General features: G+C 39.7%; 1 protein-coding gene across 3 annotated transcripts in view; it reads left to right on the top strand.

Moving 5' to 3' along the window:
* Positions 1–20,307, top strand: part of LOC149845084 (uncharacterized) — a 39,671-nt gene that overhangs the window by 975 nt on the left and 18,389 nt on the right. For all 3 annotated transcript variants that reach the window (XM_089995494.1, XM_089995493.1, XM_089995492.1), the window contains exons 2-4: positions 4,749–5,010; positions 5,544–5,743; positions 5,937–6,124. In XM_089995494.1, coding sequence (XP_089851620.1) covers positions 4,749–5,010; positions 5,544–5,743; positions 5,937–6,124 — 650 coding nt within the window. The remainder of the gene's footprint in view (positions 1–4,748; positions 5,011–5,543; positions 5,744–5,936; positions 6,125–20,307) is intronic.

Raw genomic sequence — 20,307 nt, 5'->3', positions numbered from 1 at the left:
ACTTGGGACTAATATTTTTGCTGATCAAATGAAACTAGCGACTGTATATACGATTGCAAATTGAACAATGTATGAAGAAATCTTGATAAGGTTGATAACAACAATTATGCTACTTATTGGTGGTGTTTCCTAATTATGAAGTTCTATAAGGCTGCTCCAATGATGTTGTCACACAGATACTCCATTTTGACTTCCGTTCTGTGTCCCCTTATATACTAGTCATATTGAAAATTTCATAAAAATGACCAAATCCCCATATCCACAGCCATGTCCATGTGACATAGGTTTTGAGTTAGAACTTCTAATTGTCTATGCGGATGGTCAGCACATGGTTATTTTTATCTGCTTTCTTCCATCTGGTTTTGCAAACACGTTGTATGTTATACCCAGTTATGGATCTCCGTGATATGTCCCAGTGATATTGAGTTCATTCTTTACGTGGTTGGTGAGTAGCTTGGTTTGTCTGCTTACGTTTTCTGTTTGTGAAGTTGTTTAAGTTTTCAAAATTAAACCAGTTCTGGGATACAGATATCTGTAGAATGAAGATTTGGTTTCATAGTGTTTACGTGGCCTGATTGGCATAGGCACAGTTGTCGGTAGTTTACAAAATTTTCTTAGATGACCTCTGCGTGTGTGTGTTCATGCATGCGTTTGGATATTACAGTGGTTTTCTATGAGTGTAAAGAATTCTTAGGCTTCTGAATCATGGTAATTTTGGAATAGGTTAGACTTGATTTAGGAACTTCTATGTGTTTGGGAATTTGTAGTTTGCTTTGATTCATCTAACATTGGTCTGCCATATTTATGTTATTTAATGTGCTAACTGCTAAATGATGGTCAATCAGTTGTCCTATGGTGCACACACATCTGAAACCAAAACTTGTTTAGGATTTGGTTGAGTGCCTCTATCCAAATTGTTCTTGATCAATTACATACTATTTTAGACACTGTCATTGTTGTTGATAAGGCCTTGTTCTCTGCAGCACTTAACATTTCCCTTACATGTATGCTTGTTCTTAAATAGCATATTGTATATTTAGATTTCCCCTATATAGAGCTGATCAGTTTTCTGCGGCAAATGAAGAGGATTTGCAGTTGATCCTTTTCTATGAGACGCTCTATCAACATAAACAAAAATCAGGGCTAGACTTCAGGTTGTTGTATGGCATTTATAGAGGGTTTTACAGCTCCAGCTTCGTTGGCTGATTGTTGAACCAATCCTCTGGTTATAAGGATTTGTGTCTTCTTTATTGCAATTTGTTGTAGGATGGTCCCCTCTGGCTCTTGTAATTTCTTGATGATAAGCTTCTCTTTAGAAGTGGAACTTGTGGTGATTCAGTTTCATTCTTAGTTGCATTTTCATAATATTTGAATTGAAGGTTAGAGCAAGCATGTCTATACAATCTGAGAATGATGGCTTAAACTTATTGGGTAATATCTTTGGTTTTCTATCAGTTGCTTCTTAATTAGTTCTGTGCCCTTAATATTGTTGGTTAGTTTAGGTGGGGCATTTAATACTTTAATATAGTTAAACAAGGAACTAGTACTTAGTTCTTCTGTAGAGTGCTGGACATAGTTGCAAATCTTGTTCATGGAATGTTATTTGAAAGGAGCTGCTTGGGAATCTGAGAAAGTTGTTGTGACTCATGAAAATCTCAATATCATTAAAAAAAGAGGAAGAGGGAACAAAAAATTAAATAGCTTGAGAGTTGGAAATATGAACATTAAGATAATTATGATTTTAACATGGGTAATTTCTGTTTTTCTAGGCAATTGACGCTTAAGCGGTGAAAACTAACTAAAGTTTGAAACTTAGCAATTAAGAAATTGAACTTTCTTCACATCTGGAACAATATTTTACATGTTCCTACAAGATGCTTTATTCATGCTTTTAGGTGTAGTTTATTCCTCTTATTAGCATGCACTGTTACCTTTTTTTTCTTTATCAATTGACTTAATAAGTAATCTCTGATATGCTATCTATCATTCGCAATCCCAAACCCCAAACTCTAAATTGCTTTGAGATTGGCAGGGCTACAAGTGGCATCAATATTATGCAATTTGAAATCGTATTTCACAATGGATTGGATCTTGTTGGTTAAATCCGGGTAGAACTGAGCCTAATCTGGTTGATTTTTGGATCTGACGGAAGTTTCCGGAGTTTGATCTGGTTGGACATTACTGGATCGGATACCGGTTGAATCTTAGTCACTTTAAGTTGGATCAATTTTGGATTGGCTCTGAGTTTATCTGAATCTGTCCTGTTTGCTGCAATAGGATTCATTGAAGAACCTTTGTTGACTTATCTATTATCACCAAGTCTGAGTCTCACTCACTTTCAGTTGGATCAAATTGGGACTGGCTTGATCTGAATTTGTCTTGTTTGCTGCAAATAGGGGATCATTGGACACACTTTATCAATTTTCTTATCATATGGACCTTATCCATTGATAGGTTCTCAACAAGAAACAGTTGAGTAATGTCAGGAATGAGGCAATGTGATCTTTCTTGCAAGGGAGTAAACTATTGCCTGGACCTTTGATTATCGATTGATACATGGCTTATCTATCATACAGTCTTTGAGTCTCAAGTCTGTCATCCATAGCTGAAGTTATGGTATCATAGGAGGATCAAAGAAATGAACAATGCTCTGTTCACCACCAAGGTTCATTATCTCATGGTGAAACATCTTCAATAAAGCACTGGTAGTGTGGTACATGGAGCTTTTGTGAAAGGTGTGGTTGTGAGGTTCCACATTTTAGGAAGCCACTCATGGAAAGCATGTTCTTAGAGTGAACAGCTCTGATTGAGTATCTGTCAAATGAATGTATGGCTATGGCAATAGCCGAGGCATGGCATCCTTGTTACAGGTTAGTCAACTAGGGAGCTTTTGGTCATCTTGTATATATATATATATATATATATATATATCACCTGGAGTTATGGATATGCATCCTTGTCTTGGTCACATTAGTTTTGGGCCAAGACCTTTGTCTAAGCCTTGTCTTTTACTTGGTGATCCATTGTGGTTGTTGGCTGCATGTTTTCTATTGGTAAAGTTTTTTTTTTTTTCCCATGAGGATCAGGGAAACCATCCCTGGGATCAGAGACCTAGTCATGCTGGCTATGCCTGCCGCACTTATGGTCGCTGTCCCGATGGTGTAAACCCGTGACACACCCATTTCCCCCAGGGAGTCGCCTTGCTTTGGCATAAAAAGGGGGCATGATACTGTTGCTCTTAATAATGGAAGGGGCTGACGTCCGTGACAATGGAACCCTGACCACCTGCCTAGCAGCCAAAGCCCCCTCCCACTACGCCAAACCCCTTGGGGCTTTTCACTTGGTCAAGCTTGCTAATCATGTTAATGACTAATTTCCTTAGTGCAGTCTTTTGTAAATTGCGGAATTATATGTTCATAGTGCTGGAAAAAATAGGGAAATTGAAAATTCTGGCTCCTCGGATGTTTCTTGTATTTTTACCTTGAATGATGGTGATCGTTAGCTAGCTAACATTATCATCTTAAAGCTTTAGTTTCCCATTATCATTCTATGTTTCCTACTTTGCCTTTGGTTAACCTGCCTATATTTTATTGGGCATTAATTTGCATTGTCTCAATGCCTACTCTTTAGAAGGTTGAGGACTGATTTCAGCAACTAATGGCATGATAGCACATTAGTTTGTTGCCTTGAAATGAAAATCCTAATTTGCAATGTTCAGTAATTACTTTTGCAATATATGATTGTCAACAAATATGTGCTTCACTTTATTTTCTCTTATTAGTGTAGTCATGCATCTTCTTCTAGAATCTTGTTCTGGTATTCATCCTAGCATCCAGATTATGAGTCGATGAAGGAAACCAGTTAGCTTATATCGATGTCGTTGTTGGCTGCATGTTTTCAAATGGTAAAGCATTCTAATAATACCAATAGCTAATTTCCTTAGCGAAGTCCATATGATTTGCAGAATTACATGTTCAAATGCCAGAAACACTGCCCCAAGGGGTTGGCATAGTGGGGTTGGACCGAGGCCGTCTGACAGGCAGTTGAGTTCAAAATTCAAATCCTGTTGGCATCATACCCCTTGCGTAAGCTGATGCACAGCATAGTCCCTGGCCTCTGAGTTCTACCCCTTTGAGGATTGATCTATGATCTACCCGTACCAGGGCCCAGCTTTCTCCGTGTAATAAAAAAAAAACCAGAAACAGTAACTGGGAATTTGAGAATTCTGGTTCCTCACATGTTTCTTCTATTTTCACTTTGAATGATGGTGATTATTAGCTAGCCACAATTATCATCTTAAAACTTTAGTTTTCTGTTCCCTACTTCGCCTCTTTTTAACCTGTCTATATTTCATTGTGGATCAATTCTCATTGTTTTAATTCCTACACTTTTAGAAGGTTGAGGACTGTGAGATCAGCAACTAATGGCATGCCAGTACATTAATCTGTTGCCTTGAAATGAAAATTCTAATTTGATATATTCAATAAATTCCTTTCAAAATCTATGGTTTTCAACAAATATTACCGGCTTGTCTTTATGTTTCTCTTATTTGTAAGTTATGCATCTCTATCCTTAATCTTGTTCTTGTATTCATCCTAGCATCTGAATTATGAATTGATGAGCTTATAACATTTATATGTTGAGTGCTTGAAAAACTTGGTTACTTCACATAAACTTCTACAAACGGGAGCATGACCTAAGACGTATTTGTGTTGTTGATGATTCATTGATTCCTCTTGAAATGTCAGGAACTGCGTGGAACTTTGTGAAAAGACTGGATGCATTGGAGATACCTGTTTTCAGGGTTGCAGTCTCTCATCTAATGATGTCACAGACAACAGTCCTTGGTACATGCAAGAGCCCCTTTACCTGCGATGGAAACAATGGGATTGCAGGAGTGACTGCCGTTACCATTGTATGATGGAAAGGGAGAAAGAAAGGGATACACTAGGATTAGGGCCAGCTAAGTACCATGGGAAGTGGCCCTTCAAGCGCGTTCTAGGCCTGCAGGTCTGTTTTACTGTTGGTGGTTTCTCCACTTAGGCTTGTAGAGTTCAAGTGAGCAGTGGACAATGATTGCCTGACCACAAAGTCAGGTTGGAAAAAAGTTGCTGCGATTTTGTCTTGCCACCTGCGAAATTGCAATTCTCTTTTTCCTGAAGCCACCTCAAATTTTCTCGTCAATTTTCGACTGTGTACACATGGAAGAATCACTAGAACCACTATGTTTTATCATCTCCTTTGCACATTTTTCAGAGACAACATATCATTACTCTTATTTAGGCTCTATTTGGAAACTGGCAGTTGGAGGGAGCTTTATGCATTTGGAAAAGTGGCAGCTGCCAAATCCAGGATTTGGCAGCTACCACCTCTAGCAGGTCTTTGTTACCAAATCCAGTGTTTGATGCAAATACAATAGAGAGGTGGTCTCTCTCTCTCTCTCTTTCTCATATGCATAAACTCCCATCCCATTTTCCAGTTTCTTGCTCCTTAATCTTGCTTTGGATTTCAGTTTTTCTTTTCTTTGCTGGTATGCCACACAGGAACCTGTTTCGGTGGCACTCTCTGCTTTTAACCTTGCAATGCAGTTTCATGGTTGGATGTCCTTTGTGATACTTCTCTATTACAAGTTGCCTCTGAAGCCTCAAAGTAGGAAGACATACTATGAATTTTCTGGATTGTGGATTATCTATGGAATACTTTCAATGAACTCATGGTTTTGGAGTTCTGTTTTTCATAGCAGGTGAGTCAATTGATATTTAATATTTTTCATATAACCATTATTTTCTGTTTAAAGCAAGATATCAATTCAGCCATCTGTCCAACAGTTATTGGGCATCAAAAACTGGAGTAGGATGGTCCTTTTTTCACTTATGAAAGGTTCTCCACATAGATCAGGAAGTTTTCATGAACTGAAATTTATTTTACTCCTTCAGGGATGTAGAATTGACAGAGAAGTTGGACTACTCATCTGCTGTGGCCTTATTAGGATACAGCCTTATCATTGCCATCCTTCGAACTTTTAATGTGAAGGATGAGGCAGCAAGAGTGATGGTGGCTGCCCCACTTTTGGCATTTGTCACGACCCACATATTTTACCTCAACTTCTACCAGCTTGATTATGGTGAGAACCTCCTTCAGAAATTCTCTGTAGATCTCTTTAGCAATGAACATGGAAGCACTTTACCTTAATCTGACAAAGTTAGATGCATGTCTTATTGCATTGAGCAACTTGGAAACTGTTTTAACTGCCCTCCTATGGGATTTCCAATTTTTTTTTCTTCGATAGACAAGCTGGATGTGATTTTCAAACTTGTGGATTTGTTTTATTTTTTTTTCTGTCCCCAGTTTAGTCTTCATTTAGAGCATTTTGTCATTTGAATTGCAAAATCTCTGATAAAATTTGATTTCAATGATCATAAGTTATCTTGGATGTAAACAAATCTTCTCCATTGGGTAGAACCAGAAAATTTATATGGGGCTGTGTGTGTGGGTGGGTGGGTGGGGGCAGCCATATATATATATATATGTATATATATAGTAATGCGCTACAGTGCTCCTGGAGCACCTATACCCACCTTGTAGACACCATAGGTGTGAGTTGCATCTTCCCAATCAGACTTCATAGATATATTATGCTAATCAACTCGTTCACCAAATATATGGAACTAATATCAAAATTGAAACAACCCAAAAAAGAGAACAAATGACATATAACATCTATCACAGTTGTGTTTGATGACTTCTCCAATGCAAATCGTGCAGCTAGATACATAAAAAATTTGAGCACCGCAAACCTTTTTAGTGATATTATGCAAAACGCCTAAATGAACATCAAGAATATCTATTACCTTAATTCCTCTAGCAATAGTATTGCTACCAATTCCATGGATGACACAATGGTCAGTTTCCTAAATGGTTAAGTGCGTTTTTGTGTTCTCGGCTTCACAAAACTAAAGACTTAGTATGAAGAATCCTATGTGCACAAGCTGTGAACTATGTCACATAGGTGTGGGTGCAGGTGTGGCGATGCGGCACTTTAAAAAACTTGGGTGCAGGAGTGCGGGGGTGCGGGGTATATATATATATATATATAATTTTTAACAGTTTTAAGTTAACACTATGTGTATGTGTATGTGTATGCATTTATGTATTTATATATATAATATAGATAAAAATGGACTTGATTAGGGTTAACTGAATCTACTTTTGGATAGAAATGGACCTCGGTGTGGTTGACTCCACCTAAAACAAAGGAAGTTGTGTCCAAGTGTCACAACGACGTGGGTGCGGTGTCCTGTTAGAAGAGTCCGTGTTACATAGGCTGTGAAGAATCATAAGCTTTGAGTAGGTCCAGCTCACGAATTTGCACCCAATCACAACATTGTTAATATGGACATTATTGGGGTTATTATGTGACAAGCAAATGCTTGAAACTTGACAACCAAATGCTTAGGGTGGCTCCATCTCAAAAAACAAAATCCAAGCTATTTTGATAAATATTTTAGATAGTATTGATGCTGAAAAATACAAACAAAAAAACTAACCACAAGGTCATCCTTAGCACCCGCTTTGAAGAAGACCAACAATAGGCTGGGCTCAGTTGGGTCACCAAAAGGATGAGAATAGTTAAGGTTTGGGTCCATTAATCATTAAAACAAAAAAGTTCATGATTGAAGCTCATTCTATAGGGTTTAAAATTGCTAAAAAATATGTGAATTTGATCAAGAAGAAAAGAAAAATGTAAATCCCAACTGTCATTTGAGAGAGAGAAAGAGAAACCTTTCTTGCAAGTACGGATGAGGGATAGAAAGGGTTGGAGGTGTCTCTACTACTGCTAGCCAATATGGCTAATACCGATGTATAAATGGGAGATGGAAAGAGGTGGAGTCCCTACTAGACAACTGCTAGAAGTTGAACAAACATGAGCTATGCGTGAGAAATAAGGAAAGTGGGAAGAAAAATGGATTTTTTCAAGGGTATTTTAGTATTTTTGTGGAGGCCTGAAGCCATATAAGTTATGTGGCATTGAGCCTACATAAGCTTTAAGAGCTTTTTTTTCAAAATTATTCAGGGCCCAAAGTCCCTGCCTGCCTCCCCTTGGTTCTATTAAGTTGCATGATAGATATGTATGTATGTATATTTATATACAAAAGGGGGTAACGTCGAACCCCCCTTCGTCAGACAAAAATCGAACACGCCCAAGGCACACAAGTGTATTGTTAAAAGATCTGGGCGGAAATACTTGTTTTTTATGAATGCGTGTTAGTGTTGTTGAAAATGCGCCTCAAGGCGAGGGGCTTTTTGCCTTGAAGCGCAAGCCTAGGGTGCAACTATGCCTGAGATGTGCACCTCATACGCCTTAAGGCGCATGCCTCAACATTAAATGAAACAAAAAGAAAAATGAAATAAAAGGGGGGTGGGAGGCCTGATGTTAGGGCATGCCCCCCTTCGTCTCCTCCCGTTTGCTTCCCACGCCCTCTTCACCACCGGTGGCAAGTATGAACTTCTCTCTCTCTCTCTCTCTTCTTCTTCTTCCCTTCCTCTTTACTTCTTTCCTCTTTTTTTCTTCCCTCCTTTTTCTTCTTCCCTTCCTCTGTTGATGTTTTTTCTTCTTCTTTCCTCCGTTCTTCTTCTTCTTCCCTCCTCCTTTTCCTTTTTCCCTTCCTCTGCTGCTGCTTCCTTTTCTTCTTTCTTCTTCTTCCCTTCTCCTTGCTCCGTCCTTCTTCCCTTGCTCTCCTTTTTCTTCCTTCCTCTACTGCCACTTCTTCTTCTTTCCTCCTTTTTTCTTCTCCTTCCTCTATTATTTTTCTTTTTTTTCTTCACTCCTTTTTCTTCTCTTCCTCACACTCTTGTATGCTTGTAGCCCTTTGAGGCATCTTTTTTTTTTGTATTTTTGCTTGTTTCATTACACGGTATCAAAGCCTTGTGCTCTTAGATCTTGCGGATTCGTGATCATGCTCGTGTTGAAGGTTTGTGAGATCGAGTGGAAGCCTCTTGATGAAATCTTCATCAACTACTCATATCACATCCTTTCCCTACTCTCTTATTCTTCACTCCTCATTTCAATGGCCGACAAAGAAGTCATCATTGTTGTTCCCATCAAATTTGATGTAAGCAACTACAATATGTGGGCCACGACAGTGAATAAAATTTTAATGGGTAAAGATTTGTGACAATATGTTGATGGTTTCGCTTCAGAACCTCAACCTATTCTCATAAAAATCATAGTGGGAGAACACAGAGCTTCTAAAGAAGAAACACTCAAAGAAAGTGAAAGAGAGAAGGCTTTGTTGGACTACAAGAAAGCATATAAAGAGTGGGAAGTTGGCCATGCCGAGGTGCTTTCCCTCTTCATGGGTAGCATGCATGAAGAGCCATGCTCCAACATTCTTGAATTCGAAAGGTCGGATGAAGCATAGGAGTTTGTCAAACAAACTTATACCAAAAAAGATGTTGCCTAAAAATGAGACTTAAGGGATCTAATCCACTATTGCAAAAAAAAAAAGACAAGTTCGTTAGAGACTACTATAGTACTCTTAATTGAGCGTCATTCTCTTAGAACTTATGTTGTATCTGTTGTATCAAGGTTCTCAAGGTAGTATTTGAATTCTTCATCTCTTCAAAGTGGATCTATCTAGGAGTATATAGGCTATTACTTCGCCTTCGTTTGTTTCCACATATTGGACCTCATTATCTTCCTCTTCTTCTTGATCTTCAAGATTTGTTTCTTGTCCAATTAGCTGATCCAATTCCTTATCCGTGAGATGACCGAAAAATCCCGAGGGAAAGGCCCCCCCCCAGTCCTTGAGATTCCTCTTCCCCAATCACAACAACAACAACAACAACAACAACTACGCCTTCATCCCAAAACAATTGGGGTCGGCGATATGAACCAACAAAGAAAATCATTCCGGGTCTTCCACATGAATCCTTCTCCTCCATTCATTTCTATCCAATGCCATGTCCTCGGTGAGGTTTAAAGCATTCATATCCTTTCCTATCACCTCCATCCATGTCTTCCTAGGCCTACTTCGACCTCTTTTAACTAATATATTTTCCCATTTCTCCATCCTTCTAACTGGAGCATCATTAGGCCTTCGTCGAATATGTCCAAACCACCGTAAACGATTCTCTCTCATCTTATTTTCAATGGGTGCAACACCTACCTTCTTACGTATCTCCTCGTTCTGAATCTTATCTTTTATTGTATTTCCACACATCCATCTCAGCATACGCATCTCAGCTACACTCATTTTTTGAATATGATGTCTCTTGGCAGCCCAACATTCCGTACCATATAGTAAAGCGGGCCTAATAGTCATCCTATAAAACTTTCCCTTCAACCGCAATGACATTCTACGATCGCACAACACTCCAGTTGCACTCTTCCATTTCATCCACCCAACCTTTATCCTATGATTTACATCTCCATCAATTTCTCCATACTTTTGAATGATAGATCCCAAATATTTGAAACAATCATCCACCGGTATTTCTTGCTCACCAAGCTTCACTACACTCCCATCTCTATTTCGTTGCTTACTAAATCGACATTCCATGTATTCTGTCTTACTCTTACTCAACTTAAAACCTCTTGCTTCTAATGTCTGTCTCCATAATTCTAACTTAGCATTAACCCCTGTTCTAGACTTATCAATTAAAACAATATCATCAGCAAACAACATACACCACGACACATTTTCTGGAATTGATCTCGTAAGCTCATCCATCACTATAGCAAATAGGAAAGGGCTTAAGGCAAATCCTTGATGTAACCCAACCGTTATAGGAAAATTGGTTGTCACCCCTCCACAAGTGCGGACATTGGTTACTACTCCTTCATACATATATTTAATTATACTAATGTACTTGAGAGAAACACCTTCCTTCATCATTGTCCACCAGAGAACGTCCCTAGGTACTCTATCGTAAGCCTTCTCCAAATCAATAAAAACCATATGCAAATCTTTGTTCCTCTCTCTATTTCTCTCAATAAGTTGTCTAAGAAGATGTATAGCTTCCATAGTAGATCTTCCAGGCATAAAACCAAATTGATTCTCCGATATCATGACAACCTTCCTCAACCTAGACTCAATCACCCTCTCCAAAAGTTTCATAGTATGACTCATGAGTTTTATACCACGATAGTTTGTGCAATCTTGTATATCACCCTTATTCTTATATAGAGGCACCAAAGTATTCCTCTTCCCCAATCAAGGCTGAAAATTTCCGAGATCCTCTGGATAGCTTCCGTGGATTCCTAGACAGATTTCGGGTTACATACTAAAGTCGGTTAGGGTTTTGGGAACCCTGACCTATCTCAGTGTTTGGGTTCATGTTTGGATTCGTAGAATCCTTTTACAAAACCAAGGCTTAGGATTTATGAGCAAACATGAGTCCAAATCAAACAAACAACACACCAATCAAGATTTCGAAAATAGGTTTCTTGGATCTCCTCGAAAGCTCCATGAATCTGTGAGGTCACTTCAAATAGGATCTAATGGGACAAACTTTCTTCGTATAGGAGCTTTCACGATATACTCGAACTAAGGTTTTCTGGTACTGTGAGCGGGTTCATGGTCTCTTTGATCCACTACCGATATACTTAAGTTGATGGCTTCTGGTACTAGTGGGGGGATCTGAAGATCCAAATTATAGGATGAGATTGGAGTTTTAAAATCCAGACAATAAAACAATGGCCTTACAATTAAAATCCTAAGAGAGAGGATAAAATATGGAAAGAGCAATTGCAGAGCAAGTAGTGTCCCACACAAAATTAAATTTCCTAACTTGTCGGAGGCTGATTTGTTTCTAAAAAAGAAACTACGTTGCATGCGATTCTCTGATAAAGGTTTCTAAGTTAGATACATAAAAATCTAGGACAAGAAAGGAAACACCAAATCTACCTAAGATTTCTACTTAAAATAGAAAAAAAGAAAATCACATGGAAAGCGCTATGATTTTGTATCCAAAACAAGTTTTTGCGCGAAAAAGAAAATTAGATCGTTTTTTTAAATCCGGATATGGATCTTATCCAAAAAATATATTCGGGATCAAGAAACATAAACAACACAAGAGAAACAATAGTAGGCGTTGCTATTGATTTTTGACTGATAAAATGACAAAATTCGGAAAAACTTCCAACATAGAAAAGACTGAAAAATAAAAATACCTTTTTAGTGGCATATGGCACACCAGATTTCGACAGTCGGGTGCCGAGATATGCCTCTGAGAACGCTCCTAAAATAGGTGTTGAATAGGCACAAAATGCCCCTATTACGACTGAAACTAGCTATTTTTCGGGCACTTGCATCAGAAATTCAGAAAAACAACATAAAGGACAAAAAAAGACATTTCGTTATCTTTCCAATGCCACTGGAATTATAGTGATCCGACGAGCGGTTGGGGAGATAAGCCTCTGGGAAGGTAGACTGGCTAACAGTTTCATCGTACATGAAAAGAACCTATACCCGATTTTGTGTAAAAACCAGTTAAATTTTTTTTTTTAAAGAGATCGGACCCGGGTCGGGTCCAGACCTGACCCGGATCCAACCCGTGCCAGCCCCTCGAAAATCCTTTTTAGAGGGGGTGGCAGCCCGCAGAGGGAGGGGGACCTCCGGCGACACAGGGGGCGGGCCCTGTGTGCGCCCCCTCCCTATTAAAAGGCGAGAGGGGAGAGGGGAAGGCTTACGAGCCTCCCCCGACCTCCCGACTCTCTCTCTCATCTCTCGTCTCTCTCCCCTCTGCTCTCTCTTCCCCCGACCTCCCGACTCTCTCTCTTTGCCGACGCCGGCCAACCCCCCTTCACGGCGAGCCTCCTCCCCAGCGACCCCCTTTCTCCTCGGCAACCCAGGTAAACAGCCCCCCCCTCTCTTCTTCCGTTGGTTCGTCGGAAGGCCGACAGCCCCTGCCGAGCCTTCCTCCTCTTTTTCGACAGGCAAGGGGCTCCGCCCCCTTGCCTTCCTCTTTCTCGACAGGCAAGGGGGCTCTGCCTCCCTTGCCCTCATCTTCTTAATTTTCTGGCAGGGGCCATGGCCCCTGCCCTTCCCTTCGTGTAGGGGCCGATGGCCCCTACCCTTTCCTTAAGAAAGGAAGCAGGGGCCTTCGTGCCCTTTTTAATTTTCTGGCAGGGGCCATGGCCCCTGCCCTTCCCTTCGTGTAGGGGCCGATGGCCCCTACCCTTTCCTTAAGAAAGGAAGCAGGGGCCTTCGGCTCCTGCCTCACCTCTTGGAAATCCAGCAGGGGCCGATGGCCCCTGCCCCTCCCTTGACCGACAGGGGCCTCTGGCCCCTGTCTCTCTTTCCTGTCGAGCAGAGGCTCGACAGGGGCCATTGGCCCCTGCCACCTCTCCTGATAAGCCGCAGGGGGGCCCTTTTGGCCCCCGCACTCCCTCTCTTTTCCTTGAAACCCAGCAGGGGCCAATGGCCCCTGCCCCTCTCCCCTGTCCCATTTTCTTGTCGAGCAAAACTCGACAAGGGCCATTTGGCCCCTGCACCCATCTCTTTTAACGGTATGGGTCATTGGACCTTACCCCGTTCTCTTTCGCAACTGTAGGGACCAATGACCCCTGCAGTGGATTGCGGAGAAACTAAGCTTTCTCCCTATCTATTCTTTTTATGCATGCTAAACTACGTATTTTTGCAGTTTACGCAACGGAGCCCGTTCGCGCCCCGCGAACTAAACCGACAATCACCTACGTTCGTAGACGACTCCATTATCGCAATACCCCAAGGTAGGAGAAGTTGCACAAGGACTTAAATAATTAAATCAAGCTTAACTAATTAATGATCGAAAGGACTTAATGATATATTTATATACTTATACGTATATAAGTACACTTTTAAATCAAGGACGCGGTTTCGCGATCCTTGTCCTTTGCTTTCGCATTTCTTATTTCAGTTTGCCGTCGCGCTTTGCGCCCAGGCTTTTACTTTCGTATTTACTGCTTATTGTCTTTTAATTCAAGGACGCGGTTTCGCGGTCCTTGTCTTTTGCTTGCGCACTTCCTGTTTCTGTTGCCGTCGCGCTTTGTGCCCAGGCTTTTGCTTTCGTATTTACTACTTACTGTCTTTTAATTCAAGGACGCGGTTTCGCGATCCTTGTCCCTTGCTTTCGCAGTTCCTGTTTGCCGTCGCGCTTCGCGCCCAGGCACTTTCTTTTCGCATTATTGTCTTTTGTTTTTGCCTTGCCATAGACTCAGTGTATTCGGGAGGAATACCTATTCCTCTTTCTACCCAATATGTTTTGGGAAAACCTTGATCTGGGCAAGACCAAGTTGTTGGGTGATAGGTTCATTTGTGAAACCCATTTACCAAAACCAGTGTCGTGACTTACATAGCACCCAGACACTGCGTCATCAGATGTCAGATTCGAGAAAATCACATGCCATATGTTGGCAAGTTGTGTGTCGTTTCAAAAGATTTGAAATGTTAAAATAGCTTTTAAAAACATTATATCTTTGTGAAACACACTCCCGAGGCTCCTATTAAGGACCTGTATCATTTTCCTCGTAAGTGTACTTCTTGAACATGCGAGACATGTTAGTACTACGACAATTGGAAGAGAGAGTCTTATGACCTCGATTAATGCTTAGTGCAGGTTGTTGAAAACACATATAAGAGTGGGATCGCCTTCATAGGCAAGATGCTCGTTTCGGTCTAATGGACCAGAGAATGAAGAATGAGGCAACGGCTAAGAAACCCCGTCGTGCTCAATTCATCCTGGCTTCGTCAAGAGAGAGGACGAAGGGTACCAACTCCGATGGACAGTCCATTTATGACTTTCAAAAAGGGCAAAAGACCCGTTTTTCCCCAGTCATCGGAGGTTAGGGGGAGGGATAGGGGCTACATAAGTTAGCCTAACACTTCTGCAGAAGTTGGATGCATCCCTATCAGGCCTTGGGGACTTACTCTCTCGACCATCGGTCGTCTCCATAGGAATAGAATTCAGTCAGACAACCGAGGTATATTAAAATACTTATCATAATGAACACTTGGCTTGGACTCGACTGTTTCGACTCACGTGCCATGTATGTACCCGCATGACCGGTTATCAAGTAATAACTAAATTGAGCATGCACACCCTTTTCAGTTTGTTGTACTTAGTTTATTCCTCCAATCTATCTGCTTAGTTTGCTCGTTACTACCTGCTGCATGAATTATCTATGCCTAATTTAGTTCTTTCTGTCTTTGTACTCTCCTGCTAGTTTTTCGCAAAACTAACCCATTTCATGGGTACAGGTGACGATTAGGTGCATCAGGCGATGGCGCGATTGCGAGATGATTCAAGGATCCACTGTTTCTGCTCGTAGTTCTTCTCCTGGACATTTTGGTTTTTGATACGGTTTTCCCTTGAGAAAACCCAAATTTTGTACAAACTTGATACTGTCTTTAAATAGAAGAAATGGTTTCCTAAGTATTATTGCAGATCGTCCATGGTAAATCTTTGTTTTCTCGCTAACGTGCCCAAGGTTGTCAAACCTGTACTTTTTCTTTTAAAATAAATCGTTTCCGCTGATTTTAGAAATAAACTCTGTAAAGAAAATGAATTTTCCAACTATTTCAAGGAATTTATAAGGTTCGAAATTTTGGGGCGTTACATTTTGAATCGAAAAAATGATGACTCTAAGGGAGGATTCGACTCCGGCCCAAAACTAATCAAAGTTAGATATATTTCTCAGCTTTCCAACGAGCCTAAAAACACAGATTTTTGTCACTGGATCGCTGAGAAACATGAAAAAGAAATACCACTATGACGAAAAACAATCACAGAAATGACTGTTTTCACTGTTCATGCCTGTTTTCAGAGATTGGAATGATAGAATATGAAAACAGGCCGAACATGTGAAACGAAGCCCTACTTGTCTAGTTTCAAACAAGTCTAAGAACGCAAAAAATGGACTTAAAACAAGAGAGATATGCTCCTGTCACCGTGACAAGGTTTTGACAGGACAAAAATAAAATGATAGGATTTGAATTCGTGGTGGATCCATATCCGAAAACACACAAAATAAAAAATGAAGGTACCGACTTTGTAATGCCGATTTTTCAGAAACTCAAATCTTCAAGTTGATCGAACATCCCATCATGATCACCATTTTATGGATCCTTGAATTTTTAAAAAGGTTTAAAAACACAAGTTTTCCACTAAGAAAAATATTTTTAGACAATGGTTCGAAAAACCGAATCCGAATTTGAGAAAATGTGGGGTACGGTCTTCAAGGTAAAGAGCATTTCCTCCTTCGCTGGACAAGGATCAACTGAACTAGGAACACTTCGATCATTGTTTTTGGAGTTGCAGCGTTGCGGACACTCGTACCTCTTTCACTAGTCCTAAGAAAAAATGTAAATTTAATGGTGGAAACCACCAAAACTTGAAAATCACACAAGGCAAGCAATATACGAACGTTAGATTATCGAAACATAAAAAAACACATTAAATAAACAGAAATGCAAAAAAAAACCCAAGTCTCACCCTGGGCTTAAGTAGCTCTTTTTACGGTTGACAAGCACGGAGGAGTGCTAGCGGCACTTCGGCTAAGCGCGGGCTTCAAAAGACTAGTGAGACTAGGAATCTGGGTTCTAGACTAAGCTAAGTTTTGACTTGACTGTCTAAGCTAGGTCAACTAAGCTAGATAGACTAGGCTAGGTCTTGTAGAGAATTTGGCAGAGTGTAGACGCGAATTCCAGATACTGAATTAGGTGGTGAGACTCTCTATTTATAGTTTTCTAGACGGATCCGGATACATTTTCTTCGTATCCGGGATCCGTCAGGCTGAACGACGGTTGAGATTCAACCAAGGTTTATTGCCTTGGATGGGTGTTTTTCTTAAGGAAAGTAGATTTGGGAAAGAATGGCCTTCCATTTATGATTTTGGAAGGCTGAGAAGGCAAATCTCGTCCTAAAGGCACGCAAAAAAAGGTGTCTAACAACAAGTTGGTGTTGGCAAAACGCTGACGACAAGTGGCTCTAACGAAAACTTGCTCTAACGATAATTCTTGGCCAAAAAAAAAAGCTCTAACGATAACTTAAAGAGCTCTATTAATAACTGGCTTTGACGACAATTCTTGGTAAAAAGAAATCTCTAACGACACCTTAAAAGGCTCTAACGACAATCTAGGTTGTCGTTATTCTCTCGAATAAAACAGGCTTGACAGGCTGTTTTTTTTTGCCATAACTCCCTATCTAGATGTCAGTTTGAGGTGATTTTTGTTGCGTTGAAAAGCCAACACCCTCAACTTTAATTCATCTTTGAAGTGCAAAACCGGATTCGATCGTTTTGGTGGTAAAAAATGTGGTCAAAGTGAGCCTTACCTGAAAAACATGTTTTCTACTAAACAAGTCACCTTGTTTTGGTTGTAACTTTCTACTCCAATGTCATATTGACCTGATTTTTTGGTTCGTTGAAAAGCTGGAAATCATCCAGTCTAATTTCTCTTTTGGTCAAAAACCTTGAGGATGCCATTTTAGAGGCCAAAAATGAAGTTGAAGCGAACCTTATAACAAGCCGAAAACAATGGATTTTGGTAAGCAACTCATGACATAAAATGACTCTCAAAATTTGTGTGTCTACCGTACATAACTGACAACCATATATTTTATGAAATGACTAAACATATCAAAATGGATTGTCACTATGTTCGTGAAGAAGTTTTTAAAACAAAATTACTTTGTCTTATGTCACTTCAAAGTTGGACGATTTCTTTACCAAGGTGCTTGTCACCTCGGCTTCACTTTCTACTGTACAAACTTTCGGTTATCACAGTGTAAGTTGTAAGTTTGAGGATGAGTGTTATGTTGTATTATATATATTATATGCATATATATAGGCACATATATGTACATATGTATATTTTATTCTTATGTCATGCATGTAATAGGTCATGCCCTTTAGGAGCATTTTTGTCTTTTTCTATCATGTAATAGAACCTGCCCATTGAGGGCAGTTTTGTAAATCAGTTTTCTCTTTCCATTTTTTTATGGTTTCTAGCTGCTGGGACTAGCCCAACTGCTAGTTGGACTAGCCCCTTGCTCTCTTGTTGCTCTATAAATATGGGATTTCTCCCATTGTATGTGCAATGCTTTCTCAAGCATTTTATGTTAAATAAATATTTATTTATTTTACATTGTAGCCCTTTAGTGGCTTGTGTTTGTGTGTGTCTTTAAGAGTTTTGTTTCTTGCCCATAAGTGGCATATTGTTCTTGGTACACAGGGTTGTATGCTTGTAGCCCTTAGAGTCATCCTTTTTTGTATTTTGCCTGTTTCATTACAGGTTCCACCTCTGTTCTCCATGAATTTCAAAGGAAAAAGGGGACATGTCATCTCTTAAAGGGCACCGCATTCTTAAGTACTGTGAGCATCTAGGACAAAAGAGGGTTTTGCTTTACAAGAGTTTAACGCAAACCTGTTGTTGTCCCTCTTCCAACCTTTGCCTTTAAGATGCAGAATGAGTTTCTTGATATTAAACCACGTCCCATGTTCCAGTTATATTTTCTATCTTCCCATTTCTATAAGAGATTGAGAGGTGGATGTGTAGCATAACTTTCACCTTTGTTTAGACTTGTTAGATTCTTTTTGCACGACTCTCTTCATTCTTTCAAGAAGGTGATGCAGACCACCTTTCCTGCTGCTTCATATTGTCTGATACAAATGGGCTTAAGTTATGTTCCTTGAACTTCCTTGGAGTTTATTTTAGTGGGTGCTGATGTTGTCATCCATTATAACTATGAATGTTAAGTAGAACTAGTATTTACTGAAAGCCAATGTAAGGTTGATAATACCTCCACAAACCTTCCATGGCCTTACCCTTGGAATGAGGCTTCTGGTGTGCTACATTGTTTTCTGATAAATCAGCATTTTGATGGATGCCATTTCATATGCCCTGGTCTTTGAATTTAATGCTATAAGTGGACTATAAAGTGAGCATCATCCACATTATATACTAGTGAAGTTGTGTCCTTTTGGAGGGACCCTAAGGCTTCCTGTTGATCAAAACTTGGCATGGAGTTTGGGAGATCCAGATTATGATCGCTATGGGAAGTTGTTGATTGAGCTGGCCTTAACACTGCAAAAGTTGGCTAACCAAGTGGTCTAGTTGGGCTATTTCGGCTTTAGTTTGTTCTAGTGACTTTTGTGTTTATGTTTGAGGATGTGTGACTTGCATTTTTGTCCAGGAATGTGGCATTGTTTGTATGGGGGTGTTTTTGATATTTAAAAAAAAAGGGAAAAAAGCGCATGTTTCACATTTTGTGTTATGTAGTATAAAACTAGCAGTATTAGCATTTGTGTGTGGTCATTGTGAAAAAACCACGGTTGAGAAATTTAGGAGTGAAAGTGCAGTAGGATCGATGCAACGAGCACTAGAGGGGGGTGAATAGTGCTTTTAGTCTTCATCTTTGAAATTTGAAGGAATTTAAATACTGCAAAGCAATCACACACAAAGAACACAAGAATTTTATCCTGGTTCGTTCTTCCAGACCTACATCCAGTCCCCAAGCAAAACCCGTTTGAGATTTCCAGTATCACACTTGTGTCACCATAAGATCAAACAGACCAAAATCGGTCTCACTTTCAACAACAATCCTGCTGAAAACAAACTTCTCCTTTAAGCCAAGGAGACTGTCCTTTTACAGAAAAATTGAAATAACCAACTTACAATCAACCTATGAGCTTTTCTTGTGAATGCAAATGAAGTGAAATGGGCTTCTAAAGTTGCTGAAATACTCAATTCACAATTTTACTAACTCATAGAAGGAATTGGAGTGAAAAACTAGAGTGAAAATACTCGTGAGTGAGAAAACAAATACTTGAATGAATAGGAGTTAAAAAGCAAAGAATTTGATGTTTTTCTTGATGATTTTGAGTGTAGATCTCATTCTTATTTATAGCTAAAGAATTCAAGACGCTGGTGGTACAAAGGAGTGTTAAACAACGGTTTTTGAACAATAAAAAACATTTGAAAAATGAAAGAACGCAACTTCTGAAAGTTTCAGAAAACGACTATATTAGTCGACTGAAATAGTTATTAGTTAATTGAAATCAAACATTAGCAGACTGACTGTTATCGTCAGTCGACTACTATGTCTAGCCGAACAAATTTAAATTCTGGTTTTTGAAACTTAGTCGACTAACGAAAAATTAGTCGACTGATGAAAATCATCAGTAGACTGAAAAAACTTTCAGTCGACTCCTGCTAAACTTTTCAGAAATTGAACATTTTGTCTGGTCGACTAAGAGTCGATTAGTCGACTAATCAGAAAGTTGACGTTTTGTTTTAAAAAAAAGCGCGAAAAATCGGTCGACTG

This window comes from Nuphar pumila, chromosome 2 (assembly GCF_984573655.1).
Source record: "Nuphar pumila chromosome 2, dmNupPumi1.hap1.1, whole genome shotgun sequence".
NCBI classification, from domain to species: Eukaryota; Viridiplantae; Streptophyta; class Magnoliopsida; order Nymphaeales; family Nymphaeaceae; genus Nuphar; species Nuphar pumila.
Note: the sequence above shows the minus strand (reverse complement) of the source record. Positions and strands in the feature narration are given on the sequence as shown.